Below are 26,115 nucleotides of genomic sequence, written 5' to 3'. Positions count from 1 at the left end.
GACAAGAAAATAGTTAAAGAAAAAGCCATCAGTACTCTGTAATATTTTTCGTAACATTTATTGGGTATAAGTTGAAAACAATGATAGCATCAGAATTATAAGGCAAGACGCTTAAAAGAGTAAGACAAAGAACAAAAGATGCTAAAAGGTCAGAGAAGGAGAAGAAAAGCCTATCTCTGCACGAACTTTGTTCATGATAAACAGATGTGATTTCGTTACAAGTATGCTTTTGTGCTGTAGTTGTGTTAACATCTGGTCATGAATTCAGTTGTTTACAGAACATGTGGGCTTAGTTTTTTTTAGAAGTTGAAGTATGATAAAAGCTTCCAAGTGCCTTGGTTATTTCTGAATATGAGACCTAGGTTTCCAAATTATGTTTTGCGCTTTTAAATCAAATATGTATGAAGCCAGTATTCCCAAGATTTTTTAATTAATAAACAAAATACCTCTTGCAAAATAAGTTTGTATCCTATGTGTAACATTTAAATCTGCAAAATATCTTAAGGGGAACATTCATAAAATATCCTTTGACAGCAGGAATTATGCAGTAACTGAAGCATCTGCAGAGAAAGACCTATGTAACCACAGTTCAGTCAGTACACTATGCTTTAATTATTTCTTTAAAATAAATTAGTCTGATTGGCCCAATCTTATTTTGGGTTGAAACTGTAATTATATTCTAACTCTTTCTTATTGTAAACTGTTAAAATAAATTTACTTAAATGGAATTATATTTTTAATATTCTAGGAAAAGGTGAAACAGAGATTGAGCAAGACAAAATGGAAAAAGGTGAGTCTAAAACATTCTACTCTTCTGGATTCTAAAATCTCTGCTTTCTGAGGTAACTGATTTAAATTAGATTATATGATAGTGATGCTTCTATATATGTCAGGAGTGCCTGACCTTTTGGCTTGCCTGGGCGCCATCGAGTGAAGAGGAATCGTCTTGGGCCACGTATGTGTCAGTTGACTAACTGCTCTGAGACTAACGTGGCTTATTTGTTTTCATGGAAACTACAAGCGATGCAAAGAGCTGGCATTGCACTGTGCCTTCCCAGTGTCCTGGTTTCAGTTCAGGCAACAGTAGTAGCACAGTGTTGGTTTGGTTATTGCTGAGCAATGAGTGCGCTCTGGGGGCTGGGCTGCTTGGAGGGGTGGAGCTGCTGCCTTAACAATACAGGACAGTCAGTGCTGGCATGGAGAGTCATGCCAAACTGTGGAACAGATATTCCTACCTTATGTACATAAATTGGTTTTAAGTATACAGTGTGCACCTGTTGTAAGTAAACACATAATCATCTTGAACTTACAGTCATGTTGTTCCCCTTTTATAAAGTCATAGACTGCTATTAAAAACTTCTGCTGTCTCAACTGGAAAGCTGCAATGTCCTAATCCCAGTGTGATATTCCAGAGGTTGTAGCTACCCCATGCAGCTCAGATATCTCTGAATGAGAGGTGAGGGGCTGTCAGAGCCTGCAAGACCCATTCAGTCTGTTGTGCTTCTTGTCTGAGATAAATACGAGCAACCTGTGAGTGACAGCACAGATGGGATGTACTGTCACATAACCTGAATTATTGTAGTTTTATCTACATTAATGGCTGATGGATTACAGGTCTAAAACAATGCAGCTGTGGTGTAGGGCAGTTGTATCCATCTTTGCGTGCAAGACAGACTCAGTGGAGGTAAATCTGTAGATGCTTTATAAAGAGAAGGTAGCACTGAAATCAATTTCAGCTCTGTGTTATACAATAAGGGTTTTTGTCTTGCCTGGTAGGAATATACAGAGGCAGTTTTTGTGGAAAAGTGAATAATGCTGAGAGCACTGCAAGTCTTTTCTTCCCACATTTCTTTGCACAACCTCTGTGCTTCAGCTCAAGGTTTGCATCTCTCCCTAGTTATAGCAACTGACCACAGACAAAAAACTTAAGGGCTGTGCATGCATCCTTCTCACTCAGGTAAGGCCCTCAGAATAGTACCTGCCACAGGTAGTTCCTTCTAAATGAAGGTAAAGGGACTCTGCTGGTGCCTGCTGCTCCTTTTTCAATCCTTTCTCATTTTTTATGTGACTAACTAAGAATTCACCTTCTCTGATCTTTTGATAAGGTTTTTTTGGATTTGTGTGCTTGTATTTTGAATGGTAAGCCATTTTAATGTTTCATTGGAATATTAAATATGCCAAATGCAAGCATGTTAAAACAAAAGCTTACAATTAGAAGGTTTATTTGGGAAACAATGCCGTGATATCAGCATTTCCAATCACAAAATAATAGATTTGGCAGAGGCACATCTTTCCCCCTTGACAGTAGGAGAAAACGTTTGGATAGCTTTATTGACCTATTAGACCTGTAGACAAGAAAATATGTAATAGTTGTCTAGTACAGGTGAAAAAGCATTCACGGGTAAAAATATTACCTCGTTTAAGGAAATGACAAATGGAGAATTGCTATTATCCAACATTATTAGTCAGAATTGGTAAGACACCATTATTACTTGAAAGTATGACAAAATGAAGCCACTTTCCTCCTGAACTCTGCTGTGGTTTTGTTTCTTTGTAAACACTTCACCACTAAATAAATGCTTCTTTTGAACCATGCTATTGCAGATAACAGGATTGTTCTAAGTGGGAAAGAAAGACAGCTTTGTTTTCTGTCTGAATTGACTAAATTATGCATCCCAGAGGGAAATCACAGGAGCAACCAAATCTTAAATGAAATTTATTTATAGCTAAAGTGGTTGTGTTAGTTTTCACAAGTATAATGTTGTTTAATTGCTTAATGGAAAGTGTCAAGCTAACTGAGCCAAAAAAAAAAAAGTTTTAAAAAACTATAATTGGATTGGTTTATTTTCTATTTCCCTGATAAGATGAAACAGTAAGTTTATAAGAGAAGCATTTATAAATATGGTGCTGTAGCTGCCTGGCATATGTAGAAAACTTGGATCTGTGGAATCAGGAACTTACAAAATCATATTTAGCTTATTTTGAGAGATTGCTTTAGTGATTCTGACAGAGCTCAGAGATTTATATACAAGTTTGCATTTGTATTGTAATGTTTGTACATACAAACTCCAGAAGGCCTTCCGTGACAAAAGCTAGTTACAGATTTGAGTAGATCTTAGATCATTAATAGTTCATTTTATGTGTGTAACACATGCATACATGTATGCTTATCTTAAACATTTTTCAGTCCTTTGCTAGTGAAATGTTTTAGTTTCTGTAAATTTAAATGTTCTTTCATCAAATTTATTGAATTTCTAAATTTTACCTTCCTGATACTGAGAAAGAGATGAACTTTCATAGTAAGTTTCTACTATATGAATCTAAGAAAACATCAAGCTGGGCTTTCAGAAAGCTTGATGATATTGAATGTTCATTATAGGAGAATTTGTTCTATAACATGCTATATTGATTTCTTTTTTTATTATTTTAATTGATACAGAAGACATAGAAAAAAGTAAGGTTGTCTTGCAAACCCTTTTAAGTACTGTTTGTCAGGATTTAAAGGTATACAAGAATTAAAGACTTTATCATCCCCTACTTGTTCTACTTGCTGCTTGCTATCTTCCCTACATTGATTCTGATTAGTAATAAATTTGGATTCAGATCCACATTTAGAGACTATGCTAATCATGTCCTTCAACTCCTTTACCCTCATATAAAGGCTTGGTGTTTACGTAAACAGTTAATATATACAATATTATGAAAATGTACATTGCAAGGGAGCTGATTATTTTAGGTACTTACCTATCTCTGACAAGGAAGAAAAATCCGTTATCCAGAATGAGAAATCAGTACTTACTTGTTGCTTAAAGAACAAAATAAATATTTTTTTCTAGGCTTTCTGCCAGCAGAAATCAATTTTGCCTTCTAATTTCTGTGTTAGTCAAAACTCCTCTTGAAACATCTCTAAAGAAATAAATGCATTTGTAGTATGCTACTACTTCAAGTTATCTCTGTTCAATTAAATTGAGAAGGATTGTTTGTCTTCTCCATGAAAATGTCATATTTTATATTAAGGAATTGAAAGGCTTGGATGTTCCAGATGAGCCTGAAAAAATTATTCCTTAAAATACTTCAAAGGTATACATCCTGAATTGAACTATATCACAAATGTACTATACCAATTTCCATACGGTCTAGGTTTAGTTGCATTTTATCACATGACTGTTAAATCTACCTTTTCAGCAGGATATGTAGGATCCCACTGATGCCAGTAGAGTTCTAACCTGTGTGGCTTGTGGAGTATAGGGTGCTATTCTTCTTGCTAAACTTTTGCTGCTGGGTTAGATGAAGTATACCCTCAACTCCATTAACAACCTTTACCAGGGCCTGCACATTTAGCTGACCTCCAGCATTGTCAGCTTGTTAGATGTAAGCTCCATCATTAAGGGTGTGTATACTTTCTATTTACTTACTTAGATATTTAATTATAGCTTGCATCAAATATGAGCTGTTTGCAGAAAGTAAACTTTTATAGAAGTGCACTTTTCAAAGTCCAAAGTGCTGCATAACACTATGCTAAGTTAAATGCATAGAACACTATACGTGTGTAGGACATTAGTGTGTGGTGTTGTATAGGAAGTCACTAAGTACTATTCTTGATCTAGTCAAATAGTTGCTTGATCATCTTTGAATGAAGCCAAGTGACTTTGTGGTAAAAGGGAGCAGTGAATGGTGGCAATACATTCCAAAAATAAAATTCACAATTCTGCAGTTGTTTCTTATGATAGACATTATGTAACCAGCAGTCATTTCAGACTGAAAACCCTGTAGAATACTTCTTACTGTGAGCAAAACTGTTCTGGAATAACTGCAGTTGAAGATTTATTATAGTCATTCCACAGCTTTATTAGTCCCTAAAATGCCTCAGTTTTTTATTGTCGGATTGCTTTCCCAGATAAGTTGATTACAGACATTTTGCCTGTTCTACTAGCACAGTTTAGAAAGATCTTTTAATTATTGTAGCGCTGCTGGCTTTAAGCTGTCTAGATGCACATATTGGGTTTTATACCTTTGAAGTTTTCACTTGTAGAGACCCATAAAATAAGTGGATCACTTACGCTATCTGTAACCTACCTAATGAGCTGCAGAGACACCAGAATAATGACAAGAGATTGTCATCTCATCAGATTATCCTTTCACTCCCTGTCCCTGTGAGGCTCAGTACAACTGCAAAAGCTAATTTAGCTAATGACCAGGGCCAAGCATGAGGAAGGAAGATAGATGCATAGGCAGACTTTTAATTTTAGGTACAAGTGTACATCTTTCAGCCCATAACTGGAACTTTGAACCTTGGATTAGGAAGGTAGGAATGGCTGGGAAGAGAGAGCCGAGGCATTAGTAAAACAGAAGGTCAGAAAATCTATTGAAAAACTTCTGCTGGGCCTAATCTGTAACACTTTCTTTTAAGTGGCTACGTGCACGTTACTAAGAGAGGTATTGCTGATTTTATATCACAGCAGGAATAGATGTTTAGAAAAGAAAACCTTTGCAAATGGCTTTTTTAGTTTTTGACAAATTAAGATGGTGAATTGGCAGGAGTAGCCTTTACTACTTGCTCTCTGTTAAAATGCCACATGCATGACATATCTTCAGGAGAAAAAACAGTATGTTAAACATGAAAGATAATCATGATAGTATTCAACCTTTTTGTCCCATTCTGGCTAATAATGTTTTGAGATGTAAGGCTGAACTCTGAGTTCAGCTGTGTTCACTCCTTCTGGATAACAAGGTTTTTCTGACCCTGGCTAATTATTTAGTGATTCAGGTGAACGTGTGAAATGGAGATCTGACTTTTTTTTCCCTTGTGTGAAGAGGCTAGAAGAGGATTCATTTAATCCATTTCAGAAGTATTATTGTCAATAATTTCTGATGTAATATTTATACGAGTTTGTTCTGTAACTTAGAGCTAGATGTAATCAATTTTTTGCCGTGTAGTAGTCATCATCACTCTTTTTTCCTGTTATTCCTATGTAATTATATTGCTTTGAATGCATTTACCACACTAGAGTAATTCAATTATCTGGCATTTTACATCAATTTCAAGTCTTATGTTCTGCTTAGTTATATAGGAACATGCAGTCCTTGGATGCTTTTAAGACATTTGTCTAGAAATTCTCAAAAAGATTCATGTCTTGATTCTTTACACAAATTTTTGGATTTAATATTTGAAAGGATTAAGAAATTATACTTCCATTGTAATTATGTGAATAAAATCAACATTGAAGTTGCAGAAATATTTGTCTGATATGCTACTTATTTGGATAACTAAAGAACAAAAAATGGATCTGCTTCAGATAGAGATTTACAGAACTTGAACGAAGTGAATCGCATAATCCATTCTAGATCTTCAGACCTCAGCAGGATTTCCTCTGATACAGTTTCTTTTCTGCAATGAAAAAAACTTTCTGTAAGTTCAGGTACTGAAATGAATCACAGAATGTCTTGGGTTCAAAGAAACTTGAAGATCAAGTTCCAACCCCTCTGCTACAGGCAAGGTTACCAACCACTAGATCAGTTTTCACAGGGCACCATCCAACCTGGCCATGAACACCTCCAAAGGCAGGGCACCCACAACTGATCTGAGCAGCCTGTGCCAGTACCTCACCACTGCCTCTGTGAAAAATTTCCCCCTGACATCTAATCTATACCTACCCTCCTTTAGTGTATGATTCCCTTCTGTCCTATTACCATCAACAAGAACTTCATCTCTTGCTGCCTAGTGGCCTTCTCAACCATGTGTGTCATTCCTGGCAGATGCTTATGCAATTTTTTCTTAAAAATTTCCAGTGATGAAAATTCCACACCTACTCTCAGAAGTCTGTTCCACTGCACTTACAGATACTACTTCCAGATTTTCAAATCCAGTTTTCTATTGTACCGATGTCAAGCCTTTTATTCCTTGGCCTCATTGTGTGATGGATGAAAATAATAAATTACGTAGCTACTTTTTATGTGTGGTATGTACCCTTCTTCCAGTGAGGCAAATCACTCCTAGTTTTTCCCCCGCCTTGTTTTTGATCTGTTGTAAAATGATGTGGAAATGTTGTAAAACAGACATAAAATTTGCTCCCCACCTCTGACAATTAAACACAACAGAGTGTGTGTGACAGAGTGTGCATGAAATGATAGACTTCGTGATTCACAGTGGAGCCTGGAGGGGGAATAGTAATACTGCTACCTTGGACTTCAGGAGGGCAGACTTTGAATTGTTCAGGGGACTAATAGGGGGAGTCCCCTGGCATTCAGTCTTAGCAAGCAAAGGGGTCCAAGAGAGCTGGTTGCTCTTCAAGAAGGAAGTCTTAAGGGCGCAGGAGCAGGCAGTCCCCCTGAGCTGCAAAATGAGCCGGCGGGGAAGAAGACCGGCGTGGATGAATAGGGAGCTATTCCTGAGGCTCCGGGAGAAAAAGAGAATCTACCGCCTGTGGAAAGAGGGACAGGCCACTCAAAATGAATACAGGAAAGTTGTTAGGATGTGTAGAGGTGAAATCAGAAAGGCAAAAGCCCAGCTTGAATTTAACCTAGCTGCTGGTGTGAAAAGGAATAAGAAACTCTTTTATAAATACATTAACAGTAAGAGGAGGACAAAGGAGAATATCCACTCTTTGCTGGATGAGGCTGGGAATGTGACCACTGAGGATAAGGAAAAGGCGGAGGTTCTGAATGCCTTCTTTACGTCTGTCTTTAAAAGTCAGACCAGTTATCCTCAGGATACCCCTCTCTCTGACCTGGTAATCTCGGCCGGGGAGCACACTAACCCCCCTGTGATTCTGAAAGAAACAGTCAGAGACCTACTGCTCCAGCTGGACTGTCACAAGTCGATGGGGCCAGATGAGATCCACCCGAGAGTGCTGAGGGAACTGGCGGAGGTGATAGCCGAGCCGCTTTCCATCATCTGTCAGCGCTCCTTGTTGACTGGTGAGGTCCCAGAAGACTGGAGGCTTGCCAATGTGACTCCCATTTATAAGAAAGGTCGTAAGGAGGATCCGGGGAACTACAGGCCTGTCAGCCTGACCTCGGTGCCAGGGAAGGTTATGGAGCAGATCGTCTTGAGGGAGATCATGCGGCATGTGCAGGGTGACCGGGGGATCAGGCCTAGCCAGCATGGGTTCATGAAGGGCAGGTCCTGTTTGACCAACCTGATCTCCTTCTATGATCTAGTGACCCATCTGGTGGATGAAGGAAAGGCTGTTGATGTGGTCTACCTAGACTTCAGCAAAGCCTTTGACACTGTCTCCCACAGCATTCTCCTGCAGAAGCTGGCAGCCCGAGGCTTGGATGGGTACACTCTTGGCTGGGTAAGGAGCTGGCTGGAGGGCCGGGCACAGAGAGTGGTGGTGAATGGAGTTAAATCCAGCTGGCGACCGGTCGTGAGTGGTGTTCCGCAGGGGTCGGTGCTGGGGCCTGTCCTCTTCAATATCTTTATTGATGACCTCGATGAGGGCATCGAGTGCACCCTCAGTAAATTCGCAGATGACACCAAATTGGCTGGAAGTGTGGATCTGCCTGGGGGTAGCGAGGCCCTACAGAGGGATCTGGACAGGCTGGAGAGCTGGGCTGGAGCCAATGGGATGAGTTTCAACAAGGCCAAATGCCGGGTCCTACACTTCGGCCACAACAACCCCAGGCGACGCTACAGGCTTGGGGCGGTGTGGCTGGAGGACTGCGTAGAGGAAATGGACCTGGGGGTATTGATTGATGCTCGGCTGAACATGAGCCGACAGTGTGCCCAGGTGGCCAAGAAGGCCAATGGCATCCTGGCTTGCATCAGAAACAGTGTTGCAAGCAGGAGCAGAGAGGTGATTGTTCCCCTATATTCAGCACTAGTGAGGCTGCACCTCGAGTACTGTGTCCAGTTTTGGGCCCCTCACTGCAAGAAAGATATTGAGGCCCTGGAACGTGTTCAAAGAAGGGCAACAAAGCTGGTGAGGGGTCTGGAACACAGGCCATATGAGGAGAGGCTGAAGGAGCTGGGAATGTTCAGCCTGGAGAAGAGGAGGCTCAGGGGAGACCTTATTGCTCTCTATAACTTCCTGAAGGGAGGTTGTAGTGAGCTGGGGGTCGGCCTCTTCTCTCGTGTCATTAGTGATAGGACCAGGGGGAATGGTTTCAAGCTACGGCAGAGGAGATTCAGGCTGGACATGAGGAAGTATTACTTTTCAGAAAGGGTGGTCAGGCACTGGAATGGACTGCCCAGGGAGGTGGTGGAATCACCGACCCTGGGGGTGTTCAAGGAAAGGCTGGATGTTGTGTTGAGGGACATGGTTTAGTAGGAGCTATTGGGAATAGGTGAACGGTTGGACTGGGTGATCTTTTAGGTCTTTTCCAACCTTAGTGATTCTATGATTCTATGATTCTATGATCTGAGCCATCCCAGTACAATCTCTAGCTTTTCACCTCATGCCCTTATCTCCTTTGGTGCTTCATGCCAGAAACGAACATGGAACAGAGGTAAAAGCTGCTTTCAGATCATTCCTTTCATCAACTAAATATAAGAAGAAAACAAAATATTTTTAAACAATTCTTCAAAAATTAGTCGTTCATTCACCATTAATCACTTAGTTACTTTTGCTAATTCTGCTCTTGGTGCCTTAGAGTATCTGAAGTGCATTCGTTATTTTTCAAATGATATTTATCTATCCTTTATAGAGAAGAATTGTCTTTGTTTTTGGTGATGGAAGTGCCTTTCAATTTAAAACTATGGGCATATTTTGTTTTTAGTCTTCATATATGGAAACCATCACATAAAATGTAGTATTTCGCTATCCTTCATTTGATAACATTGCAGACTGTTAACTTATCACTTTGAAAATATTTTCCATCTGTTGTAGTTTTCTCTTTGCTTTGCTTTCTTCTTCCTTTCTTCTTCCCTACATCCTAATAGAGGAGGGAGATAATGGGGTTGCTTGTCAGCGCTGCCCATTGTTTATACTCCAGTGGGAAGAAGAAGCACGTGATGAGTCTTTTTCCTAGATTACTGTTGTTAAAGTGGAAACTGTTTTTTCTGAGGGAATCTTCAGCAGTTCTATGACAGCAATCTTAGGTAGCAAGCGTATGCTTACCTCCAAGGCCATTACTGGAAACTTTCAGTATTCTCACCAGACCATAGTATGATAAATATGAAAGCACTATCCCCATTTCAGTGCTTAACCGGATTTGGATCAGCCTAGCAGTTGTATGATTGTGCATTTCTTCATATATATGATTAAATCTGTAAATTACTGAAGAAAAGCTGCATGTTTTTTTTTCCTCTGAAAGCATGTAAGTTCATTTCTTCGTAACGCTGAGTTTAATATACTGGATCACATCTGCTAAAGGATTATTACACTAGAAGGAGGCAATGTATAATTTATTAAAATACCCCTGCAGGGAGATAGCAGGCTATCTGCTTAATAGAGGGGAATGCTTGATGGTTATACTGAAAGCTCCCAGGTGAATGCTTTAACATAAGAGTGGAATGAGTAGATGAAAATAATTGCTCATTATATAATGTTAGCTGTGTTATATTAGTGCCTAGCAGCTGAATAATATTTACATTAGCAGCTCCTTTCCGGCTTTTCACATTGGTCTCCTGCTGGTCTAAAGTTGATATAAAATTGTAGTGAAGATGGGAAAATAAAGCTTCTTGGTAATGGGGGTTGACTAAAAGATTCTTCCCATGTGTCACCAAAACTGGACATGAGAGAAAAGATGTCATTTCTTTGGCAAAAGATTTCTAAGAGTTTGCATTTATTCTTTCTTCTGAGCTGTTTGTCTCATATTCTTGTAAACTCAAAGCGGAAAACACAGTTCTGCAGTCAGTAAGTTTCTCCTTGGGGGTGGAGGGGGGAGAGCTTCTTTCCATTGCCTCACAGAAACCTCACTGCTGCCATGCTTGAGCTTGAGAAGGATCAAGCAGCTGGACATCTTTCTGTCAACACTGAAAGTTAGAGAGGTGACCAACAGCTGTTCTTTCTTATTAAATACAAGATTTCTGAACAGCTGGCCACTTTTAGATAAAGGTTTTTATTCATACTGCAGGAACTGAGAATTGACTTTTTTTTGTTTGTTCTTTCACATAGTTTCTCATATGTACAGCCTCATACTTAGGGAACAAGATCTGAATGCTTGGTGGTGATGTTCAGCTGGATGTCTCCTAGATTATGCAGTCAGTGGAATTGAAATGTCTCAGTTTTCTTTCTAACAGCAAACCACATTTTCTATGAGCTCAAGCAACCTAAAAAGCTCTTAGGGAGTCTTGATTTTAATGGCTTTTAGGGCTACTACTCCTAAGTTCATTCACAATTACTTTGAAGGAAGTCAGATCTTGGTTTCAAGATACCATTGCTATTTCTGAGGTGGAATATTTTTAGGAAAAAAAAGTTATTTTCTGTCTTAATGATGTTATGTCAGAAGCTTCTGCCCATAACTGTTAGTCTGTTTGGGTCCTGGGGTGGAGGAATCCTTGCTTGCATAATGAGAGCTAGTTCCTGTGAACTGTGCAGCACTCAAGAGAAAGTTTCTCTTCTATCATCTTGTTTCCATGATAATTACATTCCTTAAGTACATTATTCTGTGCCTGGCTAGAAATACTTGATTTCAAGTTTAAGGTGCAGTGAAAACTTGAAGTGGTTAATGGAGCAAACTGAGTACTTTAAAGTGAACTATGCAATGGTTTACTGTGAAAAAAGGATGATCTCTGGTATATCATTTATTTTCTTACTTCCCTGGTTGCTAATCCATTGGAAAATTTCAATGTCTCCTATTATTGCAAGGATCAATGGGGATATAACTATACTGATGTATCTCTTCTTTATTATTTTTACTTTACAGAACCTGAAACATTTTTATATTTAAAGCTTTGTACAATCTTTGTGAATAAGCAAATGAAATTTGGTAGGACAGCTTCAACCTTCACAGAATCACAGAATCACAAGGTTGGAAACGACCTGCAAGATCATCCAGTCCAACCACCCTCCCATTCCTATCAGTGCCACAAGCTACTAAACCATCTCTCGTAGCTCCTCATCCAGGCGCCTCTTGAACACCACCAGGGACGGCGACTCCACCACCTCCCTGGGCAGCCATTCCAGTGCCTGACCACCCTTTGAGAGAAAAAGTTTCTCCTAATATCCAACCTAAACCTCCTCTGGTACAACTTCTGGCCATTTCCTCGGGTCCTACTATTTGCCTGGGAGAAGAGGCCAGACCCTTTGCACCACAACCTCCCTTCAGGAAGTTGTAGAGTGCAATGAGGTCTCCCCTGAGCCTCCTCTTCTCCAGACTGAACAATCCCAGCTCTCTCAGCCGCTCCTCATAAGACTTGTGCTCCAAACCCCTCACCAGTTTCGTTGCCCTTCTCTGGACACGTTCCAGGGCCTCAATGTCTTTCTTGTAGTGAGGGGCCCAAAACTGAACACAGTACTCGAGGTGCGGCCTCACCAGTGCTGAGTAGAGGGGGACGATCACCTCTCTGCTCCTGCTGGCCACACTATTTCTAATGCAGGGCAGGATGCCGTTGGCCCTCTTGGCCACCTAGGCACACTGTCGGCTCATGTTCAGCCGAGCATCAACCAACACCCCCAGGTCCCTTTCCTCTTCGCAGTCATCCAACCACTCATCCTCAAGCCTATAACGCTGCATGGGGTTGTTGTGGCCAAAATGCAGAACCCGACACTTGGCCTTGTTAAACCTCATCCCATTCACCTCAGCCCAGCAATCCAGCTTACCTAGATCCCTCTGCAGGGCTTCCCTGCCCTCAGGCAGATCGACAACTTGTCAAAATACTTTGTAGTGTGCATCCGAAGTATTTGCTACAGGATTGCAGCAGTGTTGTGATGTTAATCTGTATGGTGTTTGGTTTTAGCATTACATGTACCAGTTATGACATTCGCTGTTTAAAGGGAGTTGGACCACATGATTTTTTTTAATTCACTGTTCTGAGTAATTCTGTGATTGCTGTCAATTCCCTTAATTGCTTTAGATAAATAGGTACATGTAGTCACAACTTTATCAGGACATGCTGATCATTTTTAAATGTATTTTTCAAAATACCATACAAATGTGAAGAAATTACATTGTTTGTTCAGTTCTTCTTTTGGAAAAAGATGAAAAATGCTTTTATCAAAAACTCATTTGCAGAGAGTTATTCAGTCTGAATGACTGACAGTTACTTTTCATACATGATTTTGTGATTTTAATAAATAAGAAATCAGCTCCTTCTCAGTGTATTTTGAAGCCGCCTTATTTGAAGATACATGCCCTAACGCACACTGTTAGTTTTGAGTTAAAGCTGATCAGTACAATTGCTGTGAAGTATGAAAGAAGTAACAAACTGTATATTTTTAATTTCTTTCCAGTTAAAAAGAAGAAGAAGCCGAAGCTCTTAAACAAGTTTGATAAAAGCATTAAAGCCGAATTAGATGCTGCAGAAAAATTGCGTAAAAAAGTAAGTTTTGAATGTTTCACTCAGAGTCTAAATGGTGGGCGTGAATAACAGCTAACTTAAGAAGAAAACAAAACGGAGAATTACTTCTAGATTACATTTTGTATAACTTTCTTTGAATTTAAATGTTTGGTGACCGTTGGTACCTCAAGTCTAATTTCTGTCAGATAGTTTATATTTTTCAAATGATGTATATGACCAGTCATGTGTTTCCTCACTTTTAACCATGAAAACATACCTTAACTGTTGAATTCATATTATCAGTAGGTGTTTAAATTAACCACATGGATGTGGGTTACATCATTGTGGTCAGCTTTTATTAGAGAACTTAGATAACGAAAGTATGTTAGTATGACTCCCTTGGTATGGGTTCATGTGTTTCATGAGCATTAGGTGAAAACCTTGTCAGAGGTGTTGTTTTGGATGGACTTTTGCATGCATCATAGGAATGTCTCTGCTGCCGTATAGCTTAGAGCATTGAGGCAGAAACATCTGCTTCACACCAGTTGCGAAGACCGTAACATCAGGTTAGTCAGTTTCAGTAGTTTAAAAACTTGAACAAAGCATGTGGAGAACAACTGCATGTCTTTGTTCTGCCCTTTTTGGTCACTTCAGAGGACAGAACAATGAGGAAATATGCCTCTGTCAACACAGTGCAGTAAAAAATAAAAAGCATTCTAATCATTGCAAGTATAGATGAGTCTTGATTTTTCAGAAGACTGACTGCAGATTTTGATTTACTTTGCCATCCATGCAGCCCCAGAGGGGCTGCGAAACTGTGGCAGGACTATTGTATAGAAAGCACTAGCACCATGCTGCTTCTACTGCTGATCTTCACTGGGGACCTTGATTACGTGTTGAAATACAAAAAATCAAAACATTTACATGCTTATTTTGATTATTCTGATGAGCCTATGGTATCAATTTACTGACTGTTTTTCTGTATTTGTCTCATGGTGAGTTGCAAACAATCATGCTTGTCTTGTAGGAAACAGGGTAAATATAATGACAACTCATAGAATCGTAGAATGGCCTGGGTTGAAAAGGACCACAATGATCGTCTAGTTTCTAGCCCCCTGCTATGTGCAGGGTCACCAACCACCAGCCCAGGCTGCCCAGAGCCACATCCAGCCTGGCCTTGAATGCCTCCAGGGATGGGGCATCCACAACCTCCTTGGGCAACCTGTTCCAGTGTGTCACCACCCTCTGAGTGAAAAACTTCCTCCTAAAACTCAGATGTAGTAATATTTGAGGATAGCAGGGCAGTGATGTATAATAATCACTCATTTGTAAAGCTGTAAGGTTTGGATGTGGCAGCAAGATCTGATGCCAGATTTTGCCAACAGTGCTTAGTTTCTGTTTAGAAGTGCCATTCTTTCTTCTCAACTTCCACCCTAGTTTGCTAGTCAGCATCAGCCATGAAATTACTACAGATGTGTGTGAAATTTGTATGGAACAGGGAGGAGATGCAGAGCTCATGTGGAGTCCTGAGGGATGTACTTGTTCAAAACATTCAGAGGAAACATCCATGTACTGATGGCTCTATCCTATTTTCCAGAAAACCACAGTTATGGTACAGCCGGTCATATGAGATATCCGGAGATTAAATTTCTATCTATATATAAAACTATTTTCTGTATGTTGCACTCAGTTTGGAATTTGTTATTATCCATAGAATCATTATATTTCAATATAGACAGGTTGTTGTCTTCTGACGTTTCTTCCAGTCAACAAAAGTAAAATACAGTAAAAAATTTATTAGCTTTAACCATGGGAAGTAAGTGTTACCACTTTGTAAGTAATGACAGTGGTTTCTCTTAAACAACAAAGTAATCCCAACAAAAATATAAGTGAAAATTGTTTTTCACAGACTCACAGTCTGAATTTTGTATATTTTTTGTTTCAACTTGGGGAAACTCATTTGCTATTAGGCCATGCATCCTTCAGCATATTTGTTAGATGTAAATGCTGATAAAATTATTTGCCTTCCAGGGAAAAGTTGAAGAAGCTCTAAGAGCTTTTGAAGCACTGGTAAATCAATACCCAGAAAGCCCCCGAGCAAGATATGGAAAAGCACAGGTACATAAATGAATGAATTAGAAGTCATAAATGTTTTATAGGTGAACCATAAATATTTTCTAATGATAGAACTCTAGATTCCATTCAGATTTCATTTTCTTAAGGACAAACATTACATGATCTGTCAAACTGTGCCCGTTCCAGTTTCAGTTACTTCATAAGCTTTTGTTTAACTTTAGTCTAGAGGCAAGCATTGTCAATAACACAAAAATAAGATGTGAAGTTTCTGTAGAGTGGTAAAGAATATATAAAGGATAAAGAACAACAACAAAAAAAATCCAGACAAGGGGGCTTAATTAACTTTATCTTGTGGAGGAGGTTGCTGTGTTTTAGATGTTCTTCTCTCCACCCTACTCACACATAGAAAGGGGAAAAATAAAACCAAACCAACACATTAGCAAATAAGCTCTGCCTTTATAATGCTGTTTTTGAGCCATGTTGAGTTGTCTCAGAGGGAAAAATTCTGACTTGAGACAGCTGCTCTGAGACCACCCTGCAGTCCCCTCCCTAGTCAAAACCTTGCCACATAGACATAACACAAGAAGTAATGGACTAAAAAGAGTTATGCTTTTAAGACTTACCTAATTAATGAATCTGTTTATTACATCTAAGAACATACAGTTCCTGTCCTCATAAGTTCACTGCTTTTAGGGAGGAGGACAGATCATATAAGCCAGCTTTTTAAGAGTTCTTGCCAGTGACACAACTGCATTCATCCTTTTACACCAATTCATAGTCACCATCTACCACTTTAATAAAGATGAGACGGATCTTCAGATCACGATCTGAAGTCATAATGAGCAGGCATTTTTTGGGAGCCCTGGAGTTTGCTACAGGAGCACTTTGCCTTGTCTGTGAACCATGAACCAGAATTATATGTTAATTTTGAAGATTCTAGATTTAATAAAGCATGGAGATTCACTTTTCCCCATCTTTTCTCCATCTTTTAATAGCTTTATATATCAACCGTTTTTCCCTCAAATTAATGTTTTTAGAAATTTGAGTAATCCTTGCTTTAACGCCTGAACTACATGTAGGCCAGATGAAAAATATTCTAAAGAAATAGTTGAAATATTTAGGGCTGAAGAGTGGACATATCTTGAGCCTCTTTATAATGACGTATAGCATATATATTGGTGAGTTTAATCAGATGTTACATTGAAAATGTTTGATTTTTTTTTCCTTATTTTTTACTATTCTTTACCCTGCAATTACCTAAAAAAGGAAAAACAAATGTACTAGTGAACATATATCAGAAAAATAAATAATCTCATAATTTATTTGTGAGGGTTATTTGAAAGTAACTGAACAGGTATTGGACCAAGGAACTGTGTTTTATGGTATTCTCCATACTCAATTTCAAAAAAGCCTGAGGAAAGAAAGTAATGGACAGAAGTGCAAAGATTCCAGATATTAGCTGCTTACTACAACTAACACAGATGAAGTTGTTTAAATTAATGTGTGATCGATACAACGGTGGATTGAGCAATAAGAGCTTCAGTTTCATCAGTGCTTGTGATGCATCTACACCTTGTTCTGCTAATTGACTTCAGCCAATAAAAATAGAAGCATTTAGGAAGAATGATTTAATCACATGAAAATGCATACTTTTGAATAAATAATGCAAAACAATTCATTAAAAATTCATGACTTGAGATGTAGCTGTGGAAACAAATTATAAAAATAACATTCCACAGGTGACATCAGTAGGGGTTCCCACTGGCTTTACTGAAGCTGTACTTTCACAGTAGAAATCTCATATATCCTTTGGCCTGCTCCTGAACTTAATGAAGTAATTTAAGTAAGAGTTATGTGATGGGTATTATTTCAAGATATGCAAAAGTAAAGTAAATTTTACATTATTTTTTCTAAGAAAGACTGAAACTAAGTTTGTCAGAATATATGAAAGAAATATTTGTTGGTGTCTTTTGATCTGCGTGCTACTGTTAGCATGAGACTTAATTTGAAATTAATCTGGCAACAGTTTACATTTCTTCCACACTGTTACAGATAACAAAATTGTTTTGAAAAATAACGTATTATTATGTGTTCTGATAATAGTTTTGTAATTCTCTTTAGTCAGAAGATGACTTAGCTGAGAAAATGAGAAGTAATGAGATGCTGCAAAAAGCCATCAACACCTATGATGAGGTGGTTAGTCTGCCAAATGTCCCTTCAGATCTGATAAAACTGAGCTTGAAACGAGAAGCTGACAGGCAGCAGTTCCTTGGTAAGATTTGTGGATGGTGTAAAAATTGTGAATGTTGTGTGACTTAAGAAGACCACGAAGGGTTTCACAGCAAAAATTCAATTGAATTGTCATTGGAATAAATGAAAAATCTTTAATAAGTCTTAAAAATTTTGCTATAACCTAGTGTCTATTGCTTTTCTAACAAAGGTGCCTTACAGACAGCAGTGCACAAGATGCCAAGAAAGGCTATGAAAGGAGATGGTTTAAAAAAAAATTAAAAAATAAAAAAAATATTGAGTAAAAGAAAAAAAAATCATTTTCTACTCAGGTTGATGGAAACCTCAGGGAAATAAATGGCATACATGAAGTAAACATACCCCAAATAAACTTACAGTAAACATAGAGAACAACAGAATTGAACTGGGGGATAATGTTTTAATTCATAAAGTATTCCTTCTTTTGACAGTTTGGAAAGTCTTGTTTTTCAAGGAAGTTGAATTGATAGTATTTTGTATAACCTAAAGAAGATATAATAAAAGTATAAAAGTGTATTTATGCAGTTTTATAAAATTAAAAAAAAAAAATGTCTGTGGAAACTGTTAACGTGCTATCAGGAATTGTAATTGTATATCTTTGCCATCACAAAATTTCACATTATGTTTGCTAACATTACTTGAGTTGGCTCATTATTTATTCTCAGACTGAATTATGAGTGGCAATGACGCTTAGGCCAAAATTGTGAAGCATCGTGAATCTCCATACCTGATGTTCTTAATCCCACTTTAAAAAATGTAAATAGTGAAACAACTAGCTAATGGATTGAAAAAGAAAACTATTTTTGCTATTTAACAGTGACAACCCAATACAAGTAGAGCAGGATTATATTCATTACTTCTGGAGATTACTTACAGCAACCTTTTAAGGCACTAGATTGTCTTAAATAGGTGGATTATTATGCAAGATGATTATGCATCCCTTTCTTGCTTTCAGTAGATTAGACTTTGCCTACTGATACTTGAATTTCATATTTTTCTCACATATTTAGTTTACAATGCTGTTTTCTCTTAAGAAAAAAAATTGATGGACTTGATCCTGATGATCACAATATCATCAACAAGATTTCTAAACCATGAATCTTTCAGTGATTCTGTGTCAGAGGCAAAGGGATATCCATTGTGACCTCTTTGCAGTTTTCAGTGTGTCAGTTTTGGATGTCCAGGTATATATCAAAAAGCTGCCTGTTGAGAATACTCTAATACTAGAATGTCTCATTTTAATAATGAGCCAGATTTGTTTTATTATTATCAGAGAGTGAAAATCTGAAGCTGGAATGCTGAGAACGAAGTCCTAAAACAATCAATGAAAACAATCCATCTGAAAGTTTAGATCTCAGTTCTGTGATGTACAAGAACTTTTTATCAGAGCATGAAGCACAACAGACTTCAGTGGGATAAGAGATCTGCTCTTGTGGACTGGGTTTTAATGTCAACTTGTTTCGATCTTGCTATTCTTCAGTCAAAAAGACCTCATTTAGGAAGTTGATGAATCATATATTCAGTTTCATACGTGTGAAGCATGATTGCTTTCAGTGGAACAGCTGAGCATTTCAAAATGTGTTTAGTTACTTCAGTTAATTAAGACAAAGTTTATTTTGATATGTTTATCGCGTTTTATTAAGTGCTTTGATATCTATGTATGAAAGAGCAAACAGAGCTTAATGTTAGAGCTACACTGTGAACTGTTCTCCACTAGAGGCTACCATAACACTGCATGATATGCATTCTAGTGATTTCCTAAAATATTCCTTGTACAACTACGCTTGCTGTGGCAACCAAGCAGCTGAATATATTCCTGTCTGCATAAGCTTTTTCTGAAGTTCTGCCCCGTGATCTCTAGTGAAAATGGAACATCTGGGTCTGATTTGTGTTTTCTTAGATGTCGTGTATCTTACTGCTATTACTTGTATCCACTGTTGTAATGAAGCCTTGTTCAATCAAATTAGGTCGTATGAGAAGTTCCCTGATTACTCTACAGAAATTAGTTCATCTGTTTCCCAGTGATACATCATTCAAGAATGACCTTGGCGTTGGTTACCTCTTGATGGGAGATAACAGCAATGCCAAGCAAGTGTATGAAGAGGTGAGCATCCATTCCAGTTGAGGAAAAAAAGATTCAGATTCATAAGTTCATTTTAAAGATTGCCTGCTTTTAACTTCTTTAGCGGTGAAACATTTTGCATGTCTGTTTTTGAAGGATTAACATTGATGAGATTTATTTATTTTCCCATCCATTTCCTGTTTTCTGGATTGCATTCAGACTTCCTGATACCATCATACTAAATGTTTTTTTCCTCACCAACAGAGAAACATACTTAATAATCCTTGGTTTCTTATGCTTTCTAATAGGCAGATTTGGAATGTATTGACAACATAGGTAGATGTTACTTATATCTGGAAAACATGGAAAGCAGAAATAAGCTTGTTTCTTTACAGGAATGGTGTCTTTATTCATGTGAATACAATAGTTGAGTACCTGCAAATCTGTTTATCTGTAGCCTTTTTCCGGATTTTCAAAAGCAGCCTAAGTGCTGTTTTTCTTTCATGATCCCATGATCCTTGTAGAGTGCCCTGTTTCTTGGATTTTTATTGCTGCCTAGCACTAGCAGGCTGGGGGAAGCATCAGCCCACTCCTGTGATGCAAGAACCCCGTTCACATCTGGAAGCTCTCTAACAGATGTGGAGCTTGATGTAACTGGTATAGCAAGAGCTATCAGAATCTGATCAGAGATGATATTGTTGGTGTTGGCACACTTGTTCCAGGTCTTGTTTGGTGCATGAGTGGTATGAAGATTGACTGGTTACACAGACTGAGGACAAGCCAGCATGACTGATACCTCCTCCTGAGAGCAGAGGCACAGTTTTCAATCCCCACATCTGGATGTCTGAGGGGTTCTTGTCTCAGATGGTTTCCCAGAGGGGATGAGGCCATTTATGTATTATGAGGCCATGGTTGGAAGCAGGAGCCAAACCCTGATAATACTGTTTTGTCTGAAGCTCTTCTGACAGCTGCAGTTGTTGCCAACTACTGTTTGCTTTGTTATTCTTGCTGCTCTGTAGGTCTCTCCATAGTACACTTCTGTTCAGTAATTTTTGGCTTGCTATCAAAAGTTAGCTAAGGATAGAAAATGGTGTTTTTTAGAGATTGACCGTTATTAACTGAACCTGCTTCTCAAACAGAAGGATCTTAAACAAACAAACAAACAAAAAAACTCATTTGGGGCACGATTTTTCTTCATAACTTTTCAGTGCTTTGTTGCAAGCAATGTAGATGTTAGAATTTCTCAGTAGCAATAATCTTAGTATTTATTCGTAATTGGAGGATGGTAATGAGTTTGTTATGCACCTACTGTGAGATTGCATTTGATAGACTTCAGAAGAAGCTTTTTCTGCTTTTATTAAGGCTAGATATGCAAAATAAGAACCGGTCTGGTTTCAATATATTGTTTTCCATGCTTCCATAGTCTTCATCCAGTATAATTACTCTGTTTTACAGTTCACTAGTCAGTGAAATAGAACAGATCATAGTGATGTTCTGTCCTTGTAAAAGAGCAACAAATAAATATCTTTTAAAAGGATTTGGATTATTTTTTTTTTTTAGAAATCATGCAGATTTTGTCCAAATTCTGACTTTTCCTCAGGCTGAATTCTACTGTTGTAATACATTTTTTTTTTTTTCATTTGCTATAATGAAGTATAAATTTACATGAAGAATTTTTATGAAAGGAGATATAGTCAAATGAACAGGCGGAAGCTTATGTGCACATGCTTTTATTCTTGGTTATACCAAAAACTTGGCTCTGGGGCCATTTGGTCTGCTCTTCAGTGCTCCACTCAGCTGTTGCAATGCATAATTAGGAAGTGACTGACATATGGTTTAAAGCTCTGCCATAGGTGCTGAGGCTCTATGCATAGCCAACGCAAGTGAGGCCAACTATGGTAAGTTGTTCTGGTGACCTCCAGGAGACATCTTCTTCCTATGAGTTAAAAACAAACAAACAAACAAACTAGGAGAAATTAGTCATCTGCTAGGAAAGAACACATCCCAAGCAAGAGCCTAAACTCAGTGCTGCAGAGTAGATGCCTCCAGTATTTATAAATCCTCTGTTACAGTTACCACTGTAAGAATATTCATACACTTTATTCAAGTATTTTTTTAATGCAAAGGGCGCAGAAGTGTAGGAAAAGAAAGCAGAACTCAGCTCGTTCTTAAGGGTTACCTTGGGTTTGACTTTAGACTCTGCTTCTTGCTGATTCCCATTCGTTTCTTTGTAGTCGTCTAACAAGGGAATGGTGTACTTTGGAGCTTACTTGAGGAGCAAAAAGTGCAATTGGGCTGGAAGAGAATCTAGACTCCAAGTTTCCCATTTGCAGCAAATGTACTGGATGCTTTGGTAGAGATAACAGTGATCTTGTTTGCTTCCTGCTGTAACATTATAGTCTAAACTCAGTGTTGGCTGTGTGTTAGGCATGGGCTGAGCAGGCATTAACCACTGGATTCTTCACAGGCACTCTGGACTACGTTGCATCATGCACCATTTCAGACCACATTAAACAGCTGACATGATCTCTTAAAAACTGAATCAGTGCCCAAGGAATCCTAGTGAATGAAAGCTTTCTGCTTCACATTTAATGGCCAGCTTGCTTATTTCCCAAACAACTTCACCCACTTTTTTTAAGATTTAAATATTGGAAACTAATCAAAATTGTTGCTAAAAAAAGTGGAGAAACTAATTTTGTCTTTGTAGCTGTTAAAGTGTTATGATCAATTTTTTTTTCAACAATCTTAAATGTGTTCTTTTTACAGTAGAAGTCATGTGTATAAAATGCTACATTTCAGATCAAGACACCTTTGTACTTTCAGCTGTAGTGTAGTATGATTTAAAATGATACAAAATACACTTTTTAGTTGCATTTACCAGACTTTCTGCTGAACAACAAATGGAAAATGGAGTCCAACTGGAGAGGATTTCAATTTTGCCAAATGTTAATATATTTTCTTCTGAACATTATACCCAGCTACATGGAAACATAACGTTGAAGGTAGTTCTCACAGAAATTAAAGCTATTTTTGTTTTCAAGTATCTACAGGTTGATAAAACTGGGCTCCATCAGGAGAGGGGTGGTCAGCAGGGACAGGGAGGTGATTGTCCCTCTCTACTCGGCTCTTGTGAGGCCCCATCTGGAGTACTGTGTCCAGGTGTGGAGCCCTCAGTACAAGAAAGACATAGAGATTTTGGAAAGGGTCCAGAGGAGGGCGACTAAGATGATCAGGGGGCTGGAGCACCTCCCCTATGAGGACAGGCTGAGGGAGTTGGGCTTGTTCAGCCTGGAGAAGAGAAGGCTGCGGGGTGACCTCATTGCAGCCTATCAATACCTGAAGGGAACCTACACCCAGGAGGGGAGTAAACTCTTCAAAAGGGCTGATAACAGCAGGACTAGGGGAAATGGTTTTAAGTTGAAGGAGGGAAGATTTAGGTTGGATGTTAGGGGGAAGTTCTTTACTAGGAGAGTGGTTAGGCCCTGGAACGGGCTGCCCAGGGAGGTTGTGGATGCCCCGTCCTTGGACGTGTTTAAGGCCAGGTTGGACGGGGTCCTGGGCAACCTGATCTGAATGTGTATGTTTGGTGGCCCTGCTAGGCAGGGGGGTTGGAACTACATGATCCTTGGGGTCCCTTCCAACCCGGGTGATTCTGTGATTCTGTGATTCTGTGAAAACACAATGGGGAGAATTTCCTTAGCAGAGTGAGTGAACTTAAAGCAATTTTTCTGCCTGCCATTCTAAGCTATGTCTGTGTGGCCTCAATGCAGTCATATACAGATGCATACAAGCCAGCTCTGATTGAACTATCTCAGGTACCAAAAGCAGAATACCCACATTAACACACTACTCTGCCCTGGCTAATTAGCCACTGATAGCCCCAGAGGTTAATTTCTATATTCATGATTAATATTTAATGGGCAATGTGCGGTTTAGTAAAACTTATTTTTAAACATAATTAATATTGCATGCAGCAACAGCAACAGAGTAATACAATTTACATTAAATACTTCCAGTGTAATTTCTGCTGATTGTATCTCTTCACTTCTCTTTAGGGGCTCTGAATGTAGATCATGCCTTAATGCAACCCGGCAGAGTTTAAATGAACCGTAATATAGAAAATTCTCTTCTGTCTTAATTAATCAGATAGCTTTATCCTATAGTTAAAGGAACTGTAACAAAATTATATGACTAATAAATATTTCTGTCAGTCATTTTTATTTCACCCAGCAGGTACAGATTCGTGGAACAGAATGCTTCTATGCAGAATGCTGTATGCATAAAGTATAAAACTCATATGGTGGTGTCAACTTAGTGGTCAATCTGATCCATATTATGAATTGCAAAGTTCATTTTTGCAATTAAATACCATGTTATAGAGTTCAAATAGATTCTCAAAATTGTTTCTTCATAGTGGCTTTCTTTCTGTGAAAATATATAAAATACTCCTATTTTTAAGCCATAGCATTTATACCCACATAGCACTGATTTTGTTTTTGCTCGGATGTATTTTGTGCGTAATAATGTTGGATAAAGTAAAGAAATTGGCCCAAAGGACTTGTTATAGGTTTGCTTCTAATTATTTTGATTGAAGAATTAGGTTAGACAGTGGCTGGAAAATAGGATAGGGAAATGGCTATAATGTATGCAGGCATTTTATGCGTGGCATGAGCTTAGCAGTTTCAAAAATGGATTTAAAGAAGAGAGACTGTGCATCTGCCATCTGCATCTGTCCTGTATCAGTCTCTGTCTTTCTGCTGACTTCTAGGTACTTGTGCTGGTCCTCACAAACTGAGGATCTGTCCTGATTGGACTTTCCACCCTTATTTTAAGAGAGAGGAGGTTTATCAACAGATTTATCTTGACCATGTAATCGATATCCCATGAAGCTTCAAGTCATACTGGATATATACACACAAGGGCTGCTCTGAAAAATAATGCCTTCTGTTTTACTATGTTGGCCCACAGCGTTAGCGGTGGATGCTGGTTGGTATGGTCATAGAGGTTAAACGTTCCCACCAACATTCTGTTACATTCTATTGCCATGTGACAGACAGCATCACAGGGGCAGTCTGACACAATGGTGGAGACGTGCAGGAAGTGTATAGGAAGCAAAGGGGTGAAATTCTTCTATGAGGGGAAAAAATGCCACCTAGTGACATTTATCTGAGCTTACTGAATGTTTATGGAGACCAAAACAGAGGATGTGAGCATGGTGAGGTGGTGGATGTTGCAGGTTTACTGCAAGTGCGATATGCAGGCTCTTGTTCATCACTGGTGAAAGTCCATGACCCATGTTGAATAATAGTGCTTTGTACCTGAGAATTTGTTCTATCAACCAGTGTTACTGTGCTCTTTATATTTCTTGTAGTTTCCATGGAAATAAACAGGAGGTATTACTTTCAGAGCAACCTACATATATTTAATATTTATAGTATGATAGAAATGTGGAACTGGAAAGTAGATCAAGGCATTCTGTAATTTTTTTTTCCCCCATAGCTGAGGCACAGACCAAATGCTCTTAAATTATCCAGTATTGTTGGGAGTACACTTCAGAACTCAGGCTAGTCAGCTTCACACTTCCTTCCCCTGAAACACTCCCCCATACAATGATCCTCTCTTACAGCTTTCCCTGCGCTCACAAATCTTTCTCTTGCACTGGAAATATCCATCTGTGCCTAACGAGGATCAGATTTCTTACTTGCACATGGATTCTCCTTTTCTGCAAAGTTAATGATGTTATGTTCTAACTCAAATATATCTAAATTTTCTTCAGGGTACAAACCCTTTTAGCTTAATCAAGCACGCTAGGTCTTTGAGCGCAGCACACAACTGTCAAGGAATGATTTATCTGTCACCTGGTATGAAAGCGCACTGAATCACTTGAGGTACCCCACTAGTCTTTGCATTACTTTCTGATTGCTTTCTCTTGGCCAGGAAAGTGTAAGCTCTTCCAAGAGAATTCTTACTTTTGTGTTGAGAATGGTTTTTGCGTTGCTTGGTTTGTACAGTTACGTCTTGTGATACAAGCATTATTTCACAGCATGTTTCTAAGTAGCAGTCACTGTGCTTCACAGCATCGTATGTTCTCTCTTGTCAAGACTAGTCTGCCAGTGTAAACCTAATGTGTTTTAAACTATTCTAGGCGTATTACCACACTGTCCTTCTTGTGACTCTTCTGTAGACTTGTTCAAAAAGCAGCTGCCTTCCTTTACATCAGTCCTGTAATTTAGCATATTATAACTCAAGACAGAAGGTGGGAGAAAGAGGAGGCACAAGAAGAAAATAACACAATTCAGAGAAGCCAACTGGAATAATTTTACAT

General features: G+C 38.6%; 1 protein-coding gene across 6 annotated transcripts in view; it reads left to right on the top strand.

Annotated features, from left to right (window-relative positions):
* ASPH (aspartate beta-hydroxylase) overlaps nucleotides 1-26,115 on the top strand; it is a 107,103-nt gene that overhangs the window by 58,677 nt on the left and 22,311 nt on the right. For all 6 annotated transcript variants that reach the window (XM_042869440.1, XM_042869439.1, XM_042869436.1 and 3 more), the window contains 5 exons: nucleotides 749-790; nucleotides 13,338-13,426; nucleotides 15,416-15,502; nucleotides 17,582-17,732; nucleotides 19,696-19,832. In XM_042869440.1, coding sequence (XP_042725374.1) covers nucleotides 749-790; nucleotides 13,338-13,426; nucleotides 15,416-15,502; nucleotides 17,582-17,732; nucleotides 19,696-19,832 — 506 coding nt within the window. The remainder of the gene's footprint in view (nucleotides 1-748; nucleotides 791-13,337; nucleotides 13,427-15,415; nucleotides 15,503-17,581; nucleotides 17,733-19,695; nucleotides 19,833-26,115) is intronic.

Source organism: Lagopus leucura, unplaced genomic scaffold, assembly GCF_019238085.1.
Source record: "Lagopus leucura isolate 7727_CA_CO unplaced genomic scaffold, USGS_WTPT01 Super-Scaffold_100002, whole genome shotgun sequence".
NCBI lineage: Eukaryota > Metazoa > Chordata > Aves > Galliformes > Phasianidae > Lagopus > Lagopus leucura.
This window is presented reverse-complemented; position numbering and strand designations above follow the sequence as displayed.